Source organism: Dipodomys spectabilis, unplaced genomic scaffold (assembly GCF_019054845.1).
Source record: "Dipodomys spectabilis isolate Male_0828 unplaced genomic scaffold, ASM1905484v1 ptg000095l, whole genome shotgun sequence".
Classification (NCBI taxonomy): Eukaryota; Metazoa; Chordata; class Mammalia; order Rodentia; family Heteromyidae; genus Dipodomys; species Dipodomys spectabilis.
In genome coordinates, this window is record NW_024870772.1 from 48,970,718 (window position 1) to 48,991,257 (window position 20,540).

Genomic DNA, 20,540 nt, shown 5'->3' on the forward strand with positions numbered 1-20,540 from the left:
AGTCTCTACATGAGATGGTTTATAAGTGACTTAAAGCACAAATGCAGTGTATTGCAATGTTAACATTAATGAATAGCTGATTTTCCTTTTCTTCCCATCTTTGTAGCTTGCAATCCGAAGAGCTACTCTGAGCAGATCATTTACCCCTGTTCTCTTGGGAAGTGCCTTGAAGAACAAAGGAGTTCAGCCTCTTCTAGATGCTGTTCTAGACTTCCTCCCCAATCCATCTGAAGTCCAGAATTATGCCATTCTCAATAAGGAAGAGTAAGTCTTGTAACTGAACCTGAATTTAGGCAAAAATATTGTAACAAAATCCTATATACTGCGAAGGAATTTCTTCTGGTTATGTTGATGATCTTCCTATAATTAGCAAGTATCAGTCACTTTTTGGCTGAGAAAACAGCTTGGCGTATAGAAGAAAGCTTACTATTCATTTCCCCTGTGAGACTGTTCATTATACAGCTTGGTCAGTCTGTCTTGGTGGTTGTATAAGAATAATTTGTTTTATCATCTCCCAATGTTTTTAGCATTATACATTTTCTCATTTAGGACCAGCTACTTCCATTTTTAATTTTGTTTAATTTTATTTTTAATATCTACTTTAAAAACACCAAATTTTAGGAGACAAACCCCTTCAAGTTTCTTTGATCATTTCAGGGTTTTTTTTTTTCACTCTTTACCAGTTTTTCTGTCTGCTCTAGTCCCATTACTGCATAGTAATTAAACTTTAAAACTTGATCTTTGTAATATCGGTCAGAGAAATGTTATTTCTAAGAGAGGCCTAAAATGTTTAGCACCTGTGAATTTGCTCCAGAAATATGATTTGATAAAACTAATTGAGATAAAAGAAATAGCACATACTGTATCTCATCATCTCATGTTTCTTTTAAGTGATTCAAAAGAGAAAACCAAGATTTTAATGAGTTCGAAAAGAGATGGAACTCACCCATTTGTGGGCCTGGCTTTTAAACTGGAGGTGAGTTGCTTTCTACCATATCTTAGCTACAACCTGTAGGAATTTTCTTTATTTTGAAACTTTTCCTCTTATTACAGAATGATTGTAACCCTTATAAAACATTTGGAAAATAGGAAAAGTAGATGCAGAAGACAGAAGCAAAAGAATTCCCTAAAACAAGCGTCAGTGGCTTATACCCTGGAATCCTAACTACGTCCTTGGGAGACTACAGTCCCAGGGATCGTGGCTTGAAGCCAGCTTGGGCATAAAGTCTTGGAGACTGTCTCCAAAATAACTAGAGGCAGATTAGCAAGCAAGACAAGCAAATCTGAGGCTCTGAGTTCAAACCCCAGTACCACCAAACAACAAAAGAAAGTTGTAGCACTTTTGTGCACTTCTTCCTCTTTTCTCTTTGCAGTTTTTATTTTTTATGTCTTTAGTACTGCATTTGATCTCAGGGTCTTGTGCTTACTAGGCAAGCACTCTACTATGAGCCCTTTTATTCATATTTTTTAGAGCATCTGTCTTTTAGGCGGCCTGGATGGTGGGCCTGGTCCTCTGTCCCCTTTGTCACTGGGATGGCAAGTGCATGCCCCTGTGCGTCCCCTATTATCTGAGATGGAAACTTGGGAACTTTGTTGCCCAGACCTGCCTTGAACCATCATTCCCTGATCTGTGCCTCTAAGTAGCTAGGAATACATACTTGTCTAAAATAGAAAATTTTCCACTTCTAATTTAACACCATTTTAAATGTGGTCCATGTTTCTATACATAGTTTAAACATTTTGTGTTTTGTGTTGTATTTCGTTTTGTTTGAAGTCCTGGCAGACTTCAAACTCACAATCCTCTTGCTTTAGTTTCCTGAGTACTGAGGTTACAGGCATGAGCCTGGCTTAGCATAAACATTTAAATTTTATCATAATATTCTATCAGGTAAACGTGCCAATTATGGTACGTAATTTTCCTGATGTTGCCTAATTATTGGCTGTTTATGTTTTTTCATAAGTTTCAGCACTGTAAGTAATTGCAGAGATTTGCTCTGGGATAGTAATAGTACGGTGTGTCAGTGTGAGCCTCGGTCTCCTGGCCTTGTCTGTGCTTTAAGACTGAAACCTCACCGACAACTGAAAAACGCTCTGCTTCAAGAAACTGAGATGGATCCGTACAGTATTATTTTAGAAACTATGCTGTTTGACATAGAAAGATGTTTAAGAATTAAAAATGTTTAGTTTACAGAAAACTTATGTATGACTGAGATCCCATATTGTTGTTTCATATTGTAATATTCAAATAGGAAAAATGGTAGATAAGTGGAAAGTATTGAACATAGTTATTTCTGGGATGCAGTGGTAAGTTTTTTCTATTTAAAAAGTTACAAAATACGATGGTGAGAAAATAATTTTAAATTAAAAGGAAGTAATGCTTCAGTGGCCATTTTTATTCATAAAGCTAAAAAAAAAATACGTGTTTAGGTGTGATTGAGCATGAGCTTCTCCGCCTTTTCATTCCACCACAAGCAAAAGAGTGAGCCAATAACCAGGTCCTATTTTTCTCGTGTGTTCAGTTTTTTCCCGTATGTTTAGTGGCGTTTACAAAAACAAGTAGACAGAAGGATACTTCCTATGTAAACAGTGGGAAATGTCCAGTAGCCTTCATTTCAAGGGCGTATGGAAGTGTGTCCGGTTGCAAAGGCCCAGCAGGCCTGTAATTGCTCATTCTCGTGTTCAATCTAGTACGATATACTTTGTGACACCCACCCCAGGATGCATACAGATGGGCTGCTAAGACCAGAAAGGGCTTATTGGAGATGGTTGAGAATGTTGGTCCTCATGTTTCTTGTTCTTCTCCCAGGCAGGCCGGTTTGGACAGTTAACATACGTCCGCAGTTACCAGGGAGAGCTGAAGAAGGGCGACACTGTCTACAATACCAGGACGGGGAAGAAGGTGCGCGTGCAGCGGCTGGTGCGCATGCACGCCGACCTGATGGAGGCAAGTGTGTCTGGAAGCCCTGCCGTCCTGGGGCTGGGCAGTCTCCCCTCCATGGGACCTGCTCGGCCCGGGCTCCCTGCTTCCTGTTATTCGGGGTATTGTAGCACTGTCCTGTCACCAGGCTCGTAGCTGAAGTGGCACATGTTAAGAACTCCTTTCATACTGCTGCCACATTTTCTCGATGACTGAGGTTCAGGCAAAGGGACTCAACACGGGATTTACCAGTCTCTTCAAGAAATGCAAAGATGCTGAGTGGTAGCAGATGCCTATAATCCTAGCACTGGGGAAGCAGGGGCCAAAGGAAGAGAAGTTTGAGACCAGTCTGACCTAGATAGTGAGCCTCCAGCTCAAAAACAAAAAGCTGTAAAGGGTGTAATGGACATTCAGCATAACGTGGTTCTTGAAGGTTTGAGAGTAATAGTAATAGTTCAGGAAACATTTTCTGGAATTATTTCTATTGTTAACCCCTTGCAGAGCCAGATGGGTGCCAGAATCCAGCTGAAAAGTTTCAATTCCTCAATGTCAAGTGGAGGTCTTTGACTTATGGCATGGCCTGGCTCTGATTCTTCTGTAGTTCTTTATGGTATTCCCAGGCAGGAATGCTGGGCACATGTGGCTTTCCTCACCCTGGCCCTTCCCCAAGCCAGCTCTGTCCTTCCAAAGAAGATTGTCAGTTAAGCAAAATCCTATACACTGGGGGGAGCTGTAATTTTTGTCCCTTGGAAGATGAAGGTTGGAGTTGGGCTGTTTGGGATTGGGCAGCAGAGGGCAGGCTGGAGGGTCCATGACTGTCACAACTCTTGTAGGGGCCAGAGGCAGCTCTGTGCCCAGCCCGGAAGCATGGGGGCACACGGCCTGTGTGCTCCGTCTGCCACAGCTGCTGTGAAGGAGCTGGGTGAAGGAGCAAACAATGGCTCAGGAGCGTGGACGCAGAGATGGCTTTGTTCTTTGCTTTCCTGTGTTTGCCTGACTGTTTGCGTCTGTGAGAATGGAAAGTATTTTTAGTATAGCGGGTTCCATTCTTCTGCTGCTGTTTTCAAAACTTCCTTTGCAGTTGTTTTGAGTGTGCCTGTCGTGCACAGTCTCGTTGCCTAACAGTAATGGCACATAGTCTGCCTTTCGTTCCATGAAAGAACTTGACAACAGTGATCACAATGTTTTGTTCAGAGTTCATGTCTTAGGTAATGAAGCCAGCACCCTGAGCTTCTCACTTAATGTAAAATCTTGTCCATGGAGACACATGCTGTTTTAAAGACCTTATCCAAGATACATCCTAGTGTGGCACTGGCCCTTCCTCTGGAATTTGTAGTTAGAATGTCTGGATTCATGTAGAGCATGTTCCTTGTAGCTACTCTGCAGCTGGGTCTTGATCTGTATTACTCATAGTGTCATTGTGTACCCTCTCCAGGATGTCGAGGAGGTGTATGCTGGTGACATCTGTGCATTGTTTGGCATTGACTGTGCAAGTGGAGACACGTTCACAAACAAAGACAACAGTGGCCTTTCTATGGTAAGCCATTTACAGCAAAGCTACCTATCATTTGAACTCCAAGAGTTGGTTATGTATTTTAATACTTCCAAGAAAGAACCATAGCAAATTCCATTACTTCACGTTCTTATGGCTCCAGTGTCATATAGCTTTTTCAGTATTAGAGAAATGTCATGTGTAAGCTAATGAATGGCCTACTTTTCCTTAGTAAAGCTGTTCTGCAGTCTTCCACACTTAAGGTAGGGAAAAGCTGTCTACTAACTAACACCTGATAAGTAGCTCTGTACCTGAGGTCCTACTGCAGACAGCCTGCACTTTAAACTTGGAGGTGCTACCATAGATGGCCTGCACCTTGGACCCAGAGTTCCTACCATAGACAGCTGTGCCTTGAGCCTAACGATCCTGCCGCAGACTGCCTAGTTTCTGAGATGTAGATCGGAATATTTTGTATTGACAAAATCCATATCTAAATACTAACTACAGTGATATGAAGTGATTTGTTCCTGTCGGCAGCACTTCCTAGGCTGTGAAGAAAATGACTTCCTGCTAAGAGCTCACTGCCACCGTGTCTGGCAGCTGGCCCTGGCCCGGGAGGTCTCATCTTCTTTCCAAATGTTTAGTGATTTTTTTTTAGAAATGAGTTTATTTTCTACTTCTCAGAGCTGTGATTGGCCATCTGATTGCATTTGTATGAAGACTACAGCCCTGTCTTCTTATTCATAGCCTATTTTGATTAATAAAGTAACTTACCAGGAAGTTACAGTGCAAGTATAGATACCAGCCAATAAGAATTCTATGTGTCAGCATTTTGGATTCATGGCAGTGATGTAGTCAGAAAACTGGAGGAGAGGGTATCATGTAAGTGTACACATTTACTAATATCTTATGACAGAGTACTTATTTATTATAAAGACAAACCATTATGTAGCCTAAAGATGTTGGCTGTTGTTTTTGTTGTAAAGTCACATTAATCCTTCCTGATGCATATAATATATATTGTAGGAATCAATTCATATTCCTGATCCTGTCATTTCAGTGGCAATGAAGCCTTCTAACAAGGTAGGAGTCTGGAAGTATGGCTTAGTATACCACAGTACAAACTTGAGTCTCCCTCTTTGTCATAGTACCTGGTGATAAACAGCTGTCCTATAGTCTCTGTCTCCTCTTCGTAATCAGACGACCTTTTTAAATATGCAGGTCTATTTAGTAATAACTTCTCAGTGTGTTTGAAGACATTGATGGTAGGTTGGTATTCAATCACTGTGTCATAACTATTACTGAATGTCATGGGAGCCCTTCTTGGAATCTCAGAGTCCTGAAGGAGAGGAGATGAAGGTGTCTGTCCTGCATTGCCATGCAGCTGCTCACTGGAAAGCACCATGGAGTACTGGACAGATGCCTCATGCCTTCTAGAACACCTCTCAACTGTGTGCTAGTCAGGAAGTAAATGTCAGAGCCTTTCAAACATTTTCTTTCAAATATGATTTTTCACCTTTAGATTTTAAAATACTTTCATGCTGAGTTTGACACCCACTTTACACTTTTGAGCACTTAGCAGAGGCACAATTGCTGGGATGTTCCTCATGCACGTGACTGCCCATCAGCATTAACCTGATCTTGAGCCATAATTGTTCCGTCACAGGCTGCTGTGGCCGTCACAGCAGATATGGAGCCTGGCGTATCAAGCAAGCTTTCCGTGACCTCTCGTCACCTTGAATTAACCACTCAAAGAACATAGTCTCGTAAACTGTCCTGTGAGATACATTCTGACGGGTACTACTTCATCTATAGTGAGGATCCTTGAGATGCCCTAGACTTTTTTTGTTACAGAAAAGGCAAGTTGAAGTGACAGCAGAATCATTTCAGCTTCTCTGAAATTTGACCAAGGGCAAACCTTACCTCCTCCCTCAGTGAGCTCCCATGGCTCACATGTAAAGCTGTGTGATTTTTACAGGGTTAGAAGTGAAAGGTGCTCCTCTGCTTCACTCCTCAATCCAAAGTCCATGACAGACATTTAGCCTTGACCCCACCTGTGATGTCCCCTGTCATGAAATGGCTCACAGGTTTGGTGGGGACTAAGGCATCTTTTCCTTTGGGGTTTAGGCGTGGCTGTTATTCCACTGAGTGTGTGGATTATATCAGAGAAAAGCTGAATCATATCCACCGAGCTTGCTCACAAAGCAAAAAGTCTTGACATTTGCCTGTCTTAGTGGGTTGTTCATCGACTTGAATATACAAAAGTATCTTAGTAAACATGCTAATTCTTTTGATTGTGTTTATTCATGTGTAGAACTTCTGAAATGTACCAGACTTCTGTCTACTTACTGGGTAGTTTTCTACCAATAGACAGATTTTGTGTGTATAATAGGAAAGGCACGGGTCTTGATGTGAGAGGAAATCATATTCACCTAGTTGTCTTCTCATCTTTTGGATGTGGGATCAAAGTCATGTGTGCATGCAAGCGCATGTGTGCGTGTGCACGTGTATGCATAAAGGTATGGAGTAGAACTCAATGTTGATCATCTTTCTTAATTACTGATACATTTAAATTCACTAAAATTCCTCCAAAAGTAATCTTGCTTTTTATGTTTAGTAAAATAACCTTTCTTTCTCCTTTAAAGAACGATCTGGAAAAATTTTCCAAAGGAATTGCCAGGTTTACAAGAGAAGATCCAACATTTAAAGTCTACTTTGATACTGAAAGCAAAGAGACAATTGTATCTGGAATGGGAGAACTGCACCTGGAGATTTATGCCCAGGTAATGAGTAATAAGGAAGTTATGCTGAAGGATTTTTGGTACTGGTATGTATTTTAAGAGTAAAAGCTGATCATGCTCAATCTAAGGACGTGACAGTCGTGCAGGCTTTGCTGAGGTTTGTGCCCTGTGTTGATCAACTTATTGACTCCTTCTTCCCCTGCGTCCTGCAGACTCCTTAGTGTTGATCTCTGCATCTTGTTGAACATTGTGGACTTCTAGACTCAAGGCTCAACCACCCATCCTCACTTTATGGTTATCTAGGTTAAGTAGATTGTCCCACTCTTAGGAAGACAGCCTGTAGTTTTACCCAGTCTGCGGGTCATTTCTTTGAAGTCTGTGATGAAAATGCCTATAATGCAGACAGATGAGTAGTGGTCCCAACCATACAGCTTTAGTTTTCACTCTAACTCGTATGTGTGCGCTCACACACACACACACACACACACACACACACACACACACACACACACACACACACAAACACCATGTATATGGAAACTACATATTCTGGAAATTATGGTGGGATCCTGTCCTTTTTTTTTTTTTTTTTTGTCATGGGGCTTGAGCTCAGAGCACTACTGTTCCTGAGCTTTTTCATAAAAGGCTAGCACTCTACCACTTCGAGCTATAGTTCCACTCCCAGTTTTCTGGTGGTCAATTGGAGGTTAGAGTCTCCGGACTTTTCTGCTGGGTTGGCTTCAAAGAGTGATCTTCAGATCTCAGCCCTTCTGAGCAACTAGGATTACAGGTGTGAGCCACAAGCTCCTGGTCTATCTGAAGTTGAGATAGAAAATCCTGACAAGAAATTTAGATTAGTGCATGTGTAACAATGATAACATTTTAGTGTACAGAGTGGTGCTCTGTGTAAATTAAACATAGCTCTATATAGATAGCTTCCTGTTGTTTACCCATCATGTAGCTAATCCTTACACTTAAGTCATTAAGACTGACTATGGGGCTGGGAAGGTGGCTCAGTGGTAGAGCGCTTGCCTTGCATGCATGAGACCCTGGGGTTCGATTCCTCAGCACCACATAAGCAGGAAAAGCCGGGAGTGGCGCTGTGGCTCAAGTGTTAGAGCACTAGCCCTGAGCTGAAGAGCTGAGGGACAGCGCCCAGGCCCAGAGCTGAGGCCCCAAGACTGACCAAAAAAAAAAGATTGACTATTGTGTTATCTATTTTCATTGAATGTTACTGAGGCATTTAAGATGCTTAAGATTTTTTTTTCTTTCAGTATATTTTTCAAATAACATGTGAGAAAATTATCTCCCATTTGTTTTTAGAGGATGGAAAGAGAATACAGCTGTCCTTGTATCACAGGAAAGCCCAAGGTTGCTTTTAGAGAGACCATCACTGCCCCTGTCCCGTAAGTATGTAATGTAATTAGACATTACAAGGCTGAAATGGAATCATTTATTATGGAATACACATGGCACTGTTACAGTTAATGAAGATGTTTCTATGTGGTGACACTTTGGGGTTTGCTCGGGCCCTAGGCTAGATCCCAGCGAGGACTGGTGTGCAGGTCACAGGCATGTGTCTGACTCCGCTCACCTGAAGGTCTTGGCTTATTCCAGCTCTGCTTCTTTTGGGAGGCGACTGTTATGTTTTACTTTTGTGCCATATTGTGGGTGCCAGAGAACTTGCATTTGCCAAGGAATAATCTCCTGCAAACAAAGAAAACCAGGGCCAGGGTGAAATTGATGTTGCACTTTTTTGGCAATAAAGCCATGTTCATAAAGAACAGCACAAAACCATTAAAATAGCTACACCTAATATACACTCCTATCTGGATTTACATAGATTCTAACTCGAGTGTCAGATTCAGTCTAGCTCCCTAGCTGCAAAGGGCTTCTCGGTTTCTAGTAGAGGCATCAAGGAAAGGTAAAGCCACTGTACCTGAGACGCAATGTCATGTAGCAGAATGCTATAGTCTAGCTCAATAAAGTCATCGTTCCTTTGCTGGGACAGAAAAACAAAACCACCATTAGTCAAAGTGATACTGTGATTTACATGATTTTGATACTCCCACTTAGGTAAAAGGGAAAATTGAAAGTCATAATTTACTCTGACAGAAAAATTGTGTCAACCTACATTTTGAAATCAGTGTTTTGTACTTGTTACTCTAAAAACTTATTCATTTGTTTTTATTTTGCAATTTGTGGTGTATAGCTTGTTTTATTCAAGGATCTTTAATGTTTCATTGGTGAGGTCATCTAAATGATACGTACATTTAAAAATCAGTTTTACAAAAGAAATTCTCTTTTAGAAAATGGAACGCAAGAAGGTGTAACAAATGTAGTTCTCTGATAGTACACTGGAAACTTTGTTCTGAGCTGCTCCTTGCTTTGGGAATAATTAGTATTTACACCATGATCTGTGCAGAAGGGGGCAGATGCTGCCCACCTGCCAGGTGTGGGAGCAGCCCGCCCCACTGTCCCCCTCAGCGCACTCACACGTCCCATGGTATGGAGACAGCCCTTAGACTCCAGTGGGTTCCTTGGTTAACAGTGAAGTAGCCCAGGTCAAGTAAGGATGTAGGGTTCTCTCCTCAGACTGTCTCCCAGCAGACTTTGCCTTGAACACCACTGTAAGGAATGCTTCTTGGGCTGGGAAGGTAGCTCAGTGGTAGAGTGCTTGCCTTGCATGATTGAGGCCCTGGGTTCGATTCCTTAGTACCACATAAGCAGAAAAGGCTGGGAGTGGTGCTGTGGCTCAAGTGTTAGAGCGCTAGCCTTGAGCTGAAGAGCTGAGGGACAGCACCCAGGCCCAGAGTTCAAGCCCCACAGAAAAAAATAAAGATCACATATGCACCACTTAAGGGCTCCTACACGTCAAATCTTCATGGGTAAAGGCATGAGTGGTTAAAGCCTCTGTTGACTAATGCTTCAAAATCACAATATGGTGAAGTTTTGTAAGAGTTAAAAAAAAAAACTAGTAACACTTATGTAAATAGATTGATAGATGTAGCTCAAGAAAACACTGACTGTGAGTTCATGCCCTCTGTGCCTAGACTCGGGGCAAGGCCACAGCACCTACAGGAGTGCTGTGCTCCCTTAATGCTGGTGACTAGAAAGCAGGCTCCTATTCTCCAGATGCTGCAATTTGTAGGCCAGGACTCAGCACCACACTGAGTGCTCAGCTCATTTCCTGCCTTCCACGTGCCAGGTGCTTGGTGTCAACTGGTTTCAGAAGCCTGTGGGGAGATCTGCTTAGCTGCCCAGTAGCTGCCAGCACTGAGGCAAGGCAGCAGGAAAAGACCTTGCACACAGGAGTAGATCAGAACTGTTGTGGGCTTCTTGTGCTCTAGTCTAGATGATATCCACTTCTGGCTTTTTGCTGGCTAACTGGAGATAACAGTCTCACGGCCTTTCTTCCCAGGATGGCTTTGAACCAAGATCCTCAGCCTCCTGAATATAGGATTACAGACAGGAGCCACCAGTGCCGGGCCAATAGATACACTTCTAAGTAGTTCTCATAGCAGACTTAAGAAAACCTAAAGCTACCAACAACTAAGATAGGAGACTGTAGATTAAGAAAACTCCACTCAGTGAGCTAAAAAGTGATTGGAACTATTGCAGAGGTGGACAGTAATCCACCCCACACAGACTATGACAATTCTGCTGCTACTCTCCCTCACACTAGTCCCTGCGGAATAGGCCAGGCAAGTCCCTTAAGTAGTTGAGGCACACTGTTCAATAGAGAAAGGAAGCTGAAATTTGGTATTGCAGATAAAATTTATATTGCCAAAGGAAATACTCTGTATTAAGCTGAACCCAGAATGGCCAGATTTGTACCTCAGGTCTTCACTTTTGAGCGTGCACCTTCCCCTGTGGGAATCATTATCTATACCGTGTGCCAGGGCCTGTCCTGCCTCTAAGAGTGAGCAAGCAGAGTCACAGTTAATAAAGTCCAGCTTGCTGAACATAAAAGGTTCATTTCCATGGTTGCCCTGGTGCTTCAAGAGCACCGCCAAGCCGCTCTCCACCAAAAATGTTCCTGCAGCCCTGGCTTCCTTTCTCTAGTGCTGGGGAATGCAAACTAACCCAGCCCAGTTACTGGAGACACACTGAGCAAGGGAGGCGTGGGCTTTGCATCTCCTAGTCAAATGTGTGACCTTTGCACTCTTTCTACAACTCTGCCCTGGGTCTTGACTGACTGGCCACTCCCTCAGAAAACCTGGTTCCCTAGATGGCATGTGGAACAAATGAAGCACGTGTCATCAATGCCAGCACTGCCGAGAGTGTGCTTGATAAGAGATCACTTACCACCTGCTTGACAGTTTGAATTTTTGCCATTTTATACCATGTATTTTCAGTTGAATTCTGCCATATTATATAACCACAGGCAACCTGGGCTAAGTGTTGAACAGGCTTCATCTGTGGAGGTACATTTCCAAAATTGTCTGGTGAGAGAAACATTCATATGATAAGTTACTTTGAATATACAATATTAATGTATTTTAGAAATCAATGCTAAATTCTTTTTTTTCTTAAAGGAAAAGGCTAAATTTCCATATTTTAGTTTTCTTCGAATGGGTACCAAAAATAATTAAAAGCTACAGATCCATAAAATTTCAAAGTTCCTTCTTGTGTTTGATGAGACTAGTGATGAATGTTTTTGCAAAAGCCATCCTATCTCTAACATAGCTCTGTCTAGCAATTTTAAGCATAGATAATCGAGATTAAGCTATTTTCCTTCCTTTGTCAGTATGGAGTTTTGAACTCAGGGGTTGTTTCGTACTTGGCCAGGCTAGCACTCTGGGGATTAATCTTGAGGTTGAAAACCATACTTTGTCACACCATGTGTGTTACCTGGAATGTTCTGTGCTGCTAGTGGTTCCTTTGTGGACTTGAGGGTCTGGTAAAACTTGTTGTCTTCCTCATCTGGGTTCTCTCCGATGCCCCCTTGGAATGTGAAGTTGACCTCGGGTGCAATGTCCTGTCCTGGTGGCGGGTAAAGCACCTCGGCCGTGCAGTTCACTGTAACCTGCTGTTTGAAACATTTTTTACAAAGGACCTTTACTCTGGATGTTTTCCTAGATAGGCCTCTAACAGTGTTTCAGACTTGACTTCAGAGAGCTTGTTTTCCCAGGTATCTAGTTGGGCTTAACAACTGTTAAGTTTTCTAAAGGTATCAGGAAGGTAACCTAAAATAGATAACTTAACATTTATCACTTACTAGGCTTCCTAATCTTGTAAATTCTAATCCTGAAACTTTAAATAGGCTAAAAATGTCTATGGTAAAACTAAATTTTAGTTTCTTGTCATATATTAACTCAAGACTGCTTACTTTAGTTTTTCTATTATTCTTACTCTGTTCCTAAATGAAGATACAGCAGCTTATAACTAGGTATAAAACTAGCCCGACGGTATACAGGTAGATAAGACTGTAGCACTTGGCTTTGTCTAGCCAACAGCTCAGAGGCCTCATGAATTCTTCATGGTAGCATGTATCTCTTGTGAACCACACACAAGGGGGCAAGTTCTTTAACACATCAACATGCGCATGGTAGTTTTGTCTCATTAATAACTTGACAGGTGTATAAACTTTAAAATTTTGCCTGCTTATGAAAAGGCCCTAACAGTGGTATAAGTTGGCCATTGCTTCCTAATGTTTAGAAGCACTAACTTTGGTTAAATACCTAACCAAAATCAAGTAGAAAGTCAGAAGACCGGAGAGTAAACTCACTTAGCTCCAGGAGGTAGAAGTTCAGACTTCTTATTGAGTATACTGTTCCAAATGAAGGACAGATTGCAAAGTGGCTTAATAGAAATAACTCATAATACAGACTCACATAAGCGTAGCTCACTTGGTCAGTATTTTATAAAAATCTGGGATTTCACAATAATTTAAACCCCTAAGCAAAGAAGCTGGCAAATGTTTGACTAAAAAGGGCATCCTACTTACTTTTTGGATAATTTCTTCCACAGAAAATTTAATGTGATACTTGTGCCCTCTTCCTGGAAGATCCTAAAATAAAGAGAATGGGATAGAGAGAAGGAAGTACTGTAATAAATCGGGTATTTGCATCATTAGAAGGCCTTTTGGTCGGGAAGTTGGCAAGTGGGAAGAAAAGATGAAAACCTGGTGTCTTTGAAAAGGCATGTCACCAGATGTGTACCCCCTAATTCAGCAGGTTTGGGGGCCAGGTGCAATGTGGATGGAACCGCAGTGAGGACAGAAGTACACACGTACACTAGGCACAGCTCATGACCACTAGAAGGCTGTCACCAGTGGGTGGGTAGGAAATTGTGCGGCAGCTTTTTCTTAGAGCAGTGTAGCCTCTGTCAGTGAATATCGAGTCCGCCTCCAGGCAGATGGCTGAAAGTGTTGGAAGCCTGCTGGGCCTGAGTACCTCTTCTGTCTCACTCCACCTGACAGTTCTTACAAGAGTAAGACAGGCATTTAGCTATTCAGCCTTTAAATCAAGGGATATACGTGGAGACGACTCCCTTGTGTTACCTGGTGCAATCTGGAATGAAATCTCTGGCAGTCTATGCAACAGAGAAGTGGAAACAGGGTGTCTCAAATCCCAGCCACGCTAATAGCCCTGTCATGGGTATTTTGTTCCTCACTGGGGCATGCTGTGTGTGGCCAGGCCAGCCTCAGCCCACATGCGATTCTGTATCTTCCCACCCCGCCCGGAGCGTGCATACAATCTCGCGTGTGTCTGCCTTATGGTGGAAACAGCTCCGGAACTGCAACGCAAACTGTCCCCAGCCTGTCCCTCCCCAGACTGTCCCAGGAGCGAGCCTCAGCAAGAGGAGACCCCGGGTGGAGGCCCCGCGTGCATTCACCTCCTGCGGGTCCCCAGACCCCGAGTGAGACCCCGCCTGCGCTCACCTCCCGATGTCCCCAGCCCCGGGGCGGAGGCCCCGCGTGCGCTCACCTCCCGGCGCGCCTGCTCCACCGCCCGCACCTGGAACAGCTTGTGCGGGGTGCCCTGCTGGTAGTTGACGCAGCTCTCTGCCACCGAGGCCGCCCTGGAGGCCGCCGAGTGGCTGGGCGGAAGCTCCATTTTCGCGCTTGGACGGGTGTGGCGGGGTCGAGGCAAGCGCTGGGTGTCCCCGGGCCTGGCTGGGTTGGGCAGGGCCGGGCGCGTGCGTGCCGTTCGGCGCCCTCCCCTTCCTCCCCTTCCTCCCGCTCCCGCGTAGGCCACGGCCCTTCCCAGGCCCCGCCCGCTCCTTGGGAGGCGGCCCCGCCCGCTCCAGCGAGGCGGCGCCTGGGTCTGGAGGTGCGGGGCGGTTCTGCGCCCTCACGGACCGGAAAACGTGATCGCCCCGAGGGCCTCGGTCTCCCCACGACACCGGTGTGTGCGCCCCGGCCCCGTGTGTCCTAACCTCGCTGCCCACGCCGTCCACACCCGGGGCACGGGAGAGGGGCCTGCGTGGTGGCTGCCCCTACCCCCTCCGTCAGCTGGGAGGCCTGGGGGGAGGGCGGAGCCGTGGTCGTGCTGTGCCAAGTAGCATTTTATTGTGATTGAAGATGGCCCTGCTCACCTTTCTGCTAGGAGGTCACCGGTGAAGGTTAGCTGCCTCCCAGTCAGGGCCAGGACCCGTCCTCTACCCTGGAATAGGGGTGTGTGTCTGTGTGTGTCTGTGTGTGTGAATCTTTTAAATGAAGTGCTCATTGGAGAGTGTCCAGGAGAGAAAGGCTGAGTGCATACGAATGAGCTAGCACTCTGCTTGGCAGCGAGGTTTTAAGTTTCAGAACTTTGTGGTAACATCTGCCTTGTATGCAGAGAAGTATGGGGGAGGGGAGCTCTCTAGGTGAAAGCCAGTGCCACAGGCTGTGGCATGAATGGAGCATGGCCGAGCAGCCTCATTGGCTTCCAGATGTGATCATTACATCAAAAGGGAAAGCTGGTGCCTGTGTAGATGTTGCTAACGGTATTGAGAGGACCTCATTCCCTACTGGGTGCTTAGACGCCAGGTGTCCCGTTCAGCCATTATTCTCAGACCCGATTAACAGATTGACTTTCAAGGAACAATTATTGTGGGTTTCTAGGCTCAGGTAAATTCCACTGTAACTGCATGAACATCAGATATCTAGGGCTTGCAATTGTGGCATGACTATAATATCAAAACAAGGGCTGGGAAGATGGCTTCATGGTAGACTGCTTGCCAAGCATGCATGAAGCCCTGGATTCCATTCCTCGGTACCACATACACAGAAAAACCTGGAAGTGGCACTGTGGCTTTTGTGGTAAAGTGCTAGCCTTGAGCAAACCAAGCTTAGGGACAGTGCCCAGGCCCTAGGTTCACGCCCCAGGACTGGCAAAAAAAAAAAAAAAAAAAATTAGAGGTAAACAAGCACAGTTCCAGGTTCACATAATGTTGATGTGTCATGATGTTTTAGTGAAACAGCGTTCCTCACAACACACCTACGGTCTGACCACAGGGCGGCTTTGCTGCACCTGGGACAACACCTGAGTGTCCATGGGTTTGGAGGTCCTTACGCTCAGCCTTCTTCCCTCCTGGGACTTGGCTTCCCGCAGCCCACCCTGAAGCCCTTGACCACTAGTTGATTACAAGGCACATTCACACCCAGCTGTTCTGGACTCACCTCCTCCTGGCTGCCACAGAGGCCCGTGCCCACGCCCGAGTTTACTTCCTCCCAGCTGCTCCCCGGTCCTTGTGTGTGATAAATCTCCCTGCCTTCACCACCAACACTTGAAAGTGGTTAGCCTCTTCTGCCTTCCTGACTTGAGAGACAGTTTCAGGTCAAAGAAGAAATGGCCTGCAGACAGTATATTTCACAATACGCCTTTCCTGTAAAATAGCAGCTGTGTTCACTTGTTTAACATATATGTAAAATACCTGTTCCACTTAGGATCCCATTCACTGTGTGGAGCAGCCATTGGCCCAGTCTTCGGATGACATCTTAGTTACTGTCCTTGGGACCCTAGTTGTTTTGGGGTGTTGATTAGAACCTGTGGTGCTGGAGTAGGTAAATCAAGTGGGAAGTGTGGGGGACAGAAGCTGTGGTGGAAGTTCTCACCTCAGTGACTGTCCTCCATGGCAGAGATCCAGGAGAAGCGGCAGCCAGGAGGGAGGCTCCTGCAGAACAGGGGAGTGCTTTCCACTGTACTGGGAGACGACAGCCTTACCCTGAACCTCTGGGCCCAGGCGCTGTCCCTCAGCTCTTCAGCTCAAGGCTAGCACTCTATCCCTTAAGTCACAGAGCCACTTTTGGCTTTTTCTGCTTATGTGGTGCTGAGGAATCGAACTCAGGGCCTCATGCATGTAAGGCAAGCGCTCTACCACTGAGCCACCTACCCAGCTACCCTGAACTTACCTTTTCATTACTCTTTTGAAATTCAAAATCAGTAGAATTAAAAACTGGATTGTTTAGGTGTGTGGGTCCCCCATTCAGTCCCAGAAAAGCAAGAGAAGAATTTGTTTTTCTATTTTCAAGTAGTCCTGCAGAGGGATTTCTGTTCAACATGGCTGTTTGTGAGTGCAGTGCATCTTGATGAGCATCACCGCTTCATCCTTGCCCATCTCTCCCACCCTTCAGCTTGCCTGATTCCGCTTTCACACGTGAACATTGAATAGTATGGCTGTATTCATCTACCTTTAAGAGAGACCTTTTTAAACTTGTACAGTAAACTTGTATGGTACGCTCCTTATATTCATCTTTTCCTTGCTTTGGTTTTTCTCCTTCCTAACACTTCAGGTTTGAGTTCACACACAAAAAGCAGTCTGGCGGTGCAGGCCAGTTTGGGAAGGTGATAGGTGTGCTGGAGCCCCTGGACCCGGACAACTACACCAAGCTGGAGTTTGCCGATGAGACGTTCGGGGCGAACATTCCAAAGCAGTTTGTGCCTGCTATAGAAAAGGTAAACGTCTCCAGGCTTTCACAATTTTATCTGTTTAACACCAGCTTGTTACCTCCGATCACGTGGGCCTGGATCATTGTGGTAACAATCCTGCATCTTTAGCTGCTGGGCTCTCCCTTTGACTTGGGGTCCTCGGCATGAAGTCATTAACTGAACACCTGCCCTGCGGTGGTGCTCTGCCAGCTTCCCCTCTGCCTCCTCATCCTGCACCCAGTCCCTCTGCCTCCTCGTCCCGCGCACCATCTCTCTTCAGCTTGTGGAAGCTGCTACCACTCAGTGTAGTCAGCATGTAAGATTTGCAGAGGTCTTCCAGGATTCATGGAAGTTTTTTTGTTTTGTCTTTTGGGTTTTGTTGTTGTTGTTGTTTTGTTTTGTTTTGTTTTCCGGTTGTGTGGCTTGAACTCTGGGACTGGGCGCTGTTCCTGCACTCTTCAGCTCAAAGCGAGTGCTCTGCCACTTGAGCCACAGCACCACTTCCAGTTTTCTTGTGGTTTTATTGGAGATAAGAGTCTCACGGAGTTTCCTGCCTGGGCTGGCTTTGAACTGCGATCCTCAGATCTCAGCCTACTGAGTAGCTAGGATTATAGGCATGAGCCACCGGCTCCCAGCTTCATGGAAGTTTTGTGTGTTCTATTTTTTTCCTACAGTGATGCTGGGGCTGAATCCCAGGTCCTCACCCACACTTAACACCCACACCAAGTGGACAGCAGATACAAGTAATATCTGTGGGAATTGGAAAGTGCTTTGCAGGCACTGATGCTTTCTTTGCTTTTCAGACCACTTGTTTTAAGGCCATTGTATTCCTTAAACAGTTCTTTTGTTCATATGGACTGAGGGGTTGGGTTGTTTTGTTTTTTCACTGCTGGGGCTTGACCTCAGGGCCTCAAAATGCATTTGGCTTGATAGCTTAGCTGGTACTTTACCATGTGAGCCATGCCTCCACCCCAACTTTTCAGCTGGCTATTTTGGAGATGGAGTCTTAAGGGCCTTCCTACCTAGGTTGGCTTCTAACCGTGATCCTTTGAGTCTCAGCCTCATGAGTAGCTAGGATTACAGGCATGAGCCACCAGTTCCTGGCTTTTGTTTACTTTTTAACTTAAAAATCTTTCTGAACTGATTATAATTTTTTTTAATGGTGGTAGAATTTTTCGCGGTTGATGTACCCTATTCACTCTACTCTCATGGTAAGAAAATACTTGTGTTATCCACACTTAGATGGTCTGATTTCTCCAGGGTTAACGTACAAGGACACCTTCCATCTTCAGCACACATCACTTACACTTCTGAAATGCCAGAAATACCATGGACTTGAGGGGCAGCTAGAATGGCTGGAAAAAAAATTGCAACCTATCAAACTTACTTTAGATATCTGTGGCGTATGTATCTGTTACACCTCAGTAAAGCTGACGCCTCTTAGCTATAACTCCCTGACCCCGTGTTGCTCACCAGTGGCCAGCCAGGCAGAGCAGCCGCGCAGGCTGCTGTACAGGCACAGGTCTAGGTTGTCTTCCAGGTTGTCTGTCCATTGCCTCTGCGACGGGGCATGAGCGCTGGGCAGCCCCTGAGGTTGAGGGATGAGAAGGATCGCTCGCTTTCTCAGTGTGCCTTTCCAGCCGGTTCCCTCCCGTGAGAGGGAGCTTTTCCAGGGACTGTGCCTCCCGATGCTGCTGTGGTGAAACTTGAGAGTGGTGAAGAGTTTCCTTTAAGGCTTTTCTAGAGATGAAGCATAGCACACATCTCCCTGTCACACTGACCACCACGAGCTGCCTGGGTGTTGTGCATTCATCTGTAGTGAAATCCACTCGTGCCCACTTGTCTTCGTCATTGGCAGGGCTTTCTGGACGCCTGTGAGAAGGGCCCGCTTTCTGGTCACAAGCTCTCTGGGCTCCGGTTTGTTCTACAAGATGGAGCTCACCACATGGTTGACTCCAATGAGATCTCTTTCATCCGAGCTGGAGAAGGTGCTCTCAAACAAGGTGAGCTCGCCCTGCCTCCCATGCCAGATCATCAGCGCAGGCTCAGCAGCCAGGTAGGGTGATAGAAAACTAAATGAATAAAGCTTAAGCCAACAAATTTGTTCGAATCGTCCTTTGACAGTTTTGTAATGAGTCAAGACCAGTCGACAAGGTGTACCTTTGGGAGAGAGGGAGTTTGGTTAATGACAACTTTTTTATCTTAACACAGCCTTGGCAAATACAACGTTGTGTGTTCTTGAGCCGATCATGTCTGTGGAAGTTATAGCCCCGAACGAATTCCAGGGACCGGTCATCGCAGGCATCAGCCGGCGGCACGGGGTGATCACAGGGCAGGATGGAGTGGAGGACAGTTTCACGGTGTATGCGGAGGTGAGGGCAGTGCTCAGGGACAGCCCTGCAGAACTTCCAGATAAGGACACCCAGCTGTTGCTCCTGGAGATGGCAAGGCGAACGGATGCCTCTCCCTGTGGGATCTGTGGCTTCTACTTTGCTGTTAGAACAATTCTTTTTTTGGGGGGGGGGGGGGGGTCTGGTCGTGGGGCCTGAACTCTGTGCCTGGGCGCTGTCCCTCAGCTCTTCAGCTAAAGGCTAGTGCTCTATCACTTGAGCCACAGCGCCACTCCCGGCTTTTTTCTTTTTGCTTATGTGGTGCTGAGGAATTGAACCCAGGGTCTCGAGCATGCAAGGCAAGCGCTCTACCACTGAGCCACCTTCTCAGCCCCATGTTAGAACAATTCTTAAGTGCAAAAGTTAAATATCAGATTCATTTTATTTGGTTCTTTTATGCATATGCCATTTTCTCAGGTGTGTTAGTTTCCTTTCTCATTTTAGCTTTGCTTATACAGGGGCTTTATTACGTTAGCTCTGATTTATTTGGATAATGTCTAATGTCCTTTCTTGTCTTGACTCCTGTCTTGATTTACATTTCCTGAGGACAGAAGTGTGCTTCGTGTTACCAGGCCTCCTACATGGAATAGCATGCCGGAGCCGAGGGGTCCTGCTGGGGGCTTCTGAGAGAGCACATGCCCCACCCACTTGCCCTGGGCTTAGCCCCTAGCACCATAAATAGGAACCAGTGCGAGTTTGCCTGGAAATCCTTGTGCACGTGGGGGCGTGGTGCCAGGAAGCAGGGGCAGGGATGTCAGTGGGGATGAGGAGGGGAGACAGGCCATCGGTGGTACGTGGTCTGTGAAGCCACAGCTTTCATTCCTTGTATGTCTGCCCGTTGGAGTGATGTCCACTTAACATAAAACAGATAATTCTCTTTGGATTTTAGTTCTTTTAATCCAGGGTTCTTTAGAAATCGAAATCTCATGCAGTAAGCAACTTTTCAACACGCCGTGCTGTCCTATATTGTGTTTGTTTCAGATCCCTCTCAATGAGATGTTTGGTTACTCCACTGAACTCAGGTCATGCACAGAGGTGAGTCGCTTTCATTTTGTTTCTCCTTCTTATGCCGGGGCACTGGGGCTGGAGATCAGGACCTTTTGCTCTCGCGTGGCTTTTTCACTCAAGACTGGCGCTCTGCCA

At 45.4% G+C, this 20,540-nt stretch overlaps 2 protein-coding genes across 5 annotated transcripts in view; one reads left to right on the forward strand and one right to left on the reverse strand.

Annotated features, from left to right (window-relative positions):
• Gfm1 (G elongation factor mitochondrial 1) overlaps window positions 1-20,540 on the forward strand; it is a 31,053-nt gene that overhangs the window by 9,358 nt on the left and 1,155 nt on the right. For both annotated transcript variants that reach the window (XM_042685428.1, XM_042685429.1), the window contains 11 exons: window positions 107-264; window positions 892-976; window positions 2,807-2,944; window positions 4,353-4,454; window positions 5,436-5,492; window positions 7,055-7,192; window positions 8,474-8,556; window positions 16,872-17,034; window positions 18,866-19,010; window positions 19,219-19,379; window positions 20,379-20,432. In XM_042685428.1, the coding sequence (XP_042541362.1) occupies window positions 107-264; window positions 892-976; window positions 2,807-2,944; window positions 4,353-4,454; window positions 5,436-5,492; window positions 7,055-7,192; window positions 8,474-8,556; window positions 16,872-17,034; window positions 18,866-19,010; window positions 19,219-19,379; window positions 20,379-20,432 (1,284 nt within the window). The remainder of the gene's footprint in view (window positions 1-106; window positions 265-891; window positions 977-2,806; window positions 2,945-4,352; window positions 4,455-5,435; window positions 5,493-7,054; window positions 7,193-8,473; window positions 8,557-16,871; window positions 17,035-18,865; window positions 19,011-19,218; window positions 19,380-20,378; window positions 20,433-20,540) is intronic.
• Window positions 8,590-14,320, reverse strand: Lxn (latexin). 3 transcript variants are annotated; one of them, XM_042685432.1, is made up of 7 exons: window positions 14,083-14,320; window positions 13,101-13,163; window positions 12,005-12,179; window positions 11,459-11,595; window positions 9,090-9,152; window positions 8,763-8,857; window positions 8,590-8,723 (listed from the first exon to the last, which is right to left on the reverse strand). In XM_042685432.1, exons 1-7 carry the CDS (start codon window positions 14,209-14,211, stop codon window positions 8,717-8,719), a joined length of 669 nt encoding a protein of 222 aa, XP_042541366.1. In that variant the 5' UTR covers window positions 14,212-14,320; the 3' UTR covers window positions 8,590-8,716. The 3 variants fall into 3 exon arrangements, with proteins under 3 accessions (XP_042541366.1, XP_042541364.1, XP_042541365.1); XM_042685430.1 differs by having other exon boundaries at window positions 12,005-12,182; window positions 14,083-14,319; XM_042685431.1 differs by having other exon boundaries at window positions 8,590-8,857; window positions 12,005-12,182; window positions 14,083-14,318.

Coding starts and splice junctions, on each gene's coding strand:
- Lxn (XM_042685430.1), bottom strand. CDS start 14,211: ATGGAGCTTCCGCCCAGCCACTCGGCGGCCTCCAGGGCGGCCTCGGTG. Junction 13,164..14,082: donor TGGAGCAGGCGCGCCGGGAG/GTGAGCGCACGC, acceptor TCTTTATTTTAG/GATCTTCCAGGAAGAGGGCA. Junction 12,183..13,100: donor TGGAAGAAATTATCCAAAAA/GTAAGTAGGATG, acceptor TGTTTCAAACAG/CAGGTTACAGTGAACTGCAC.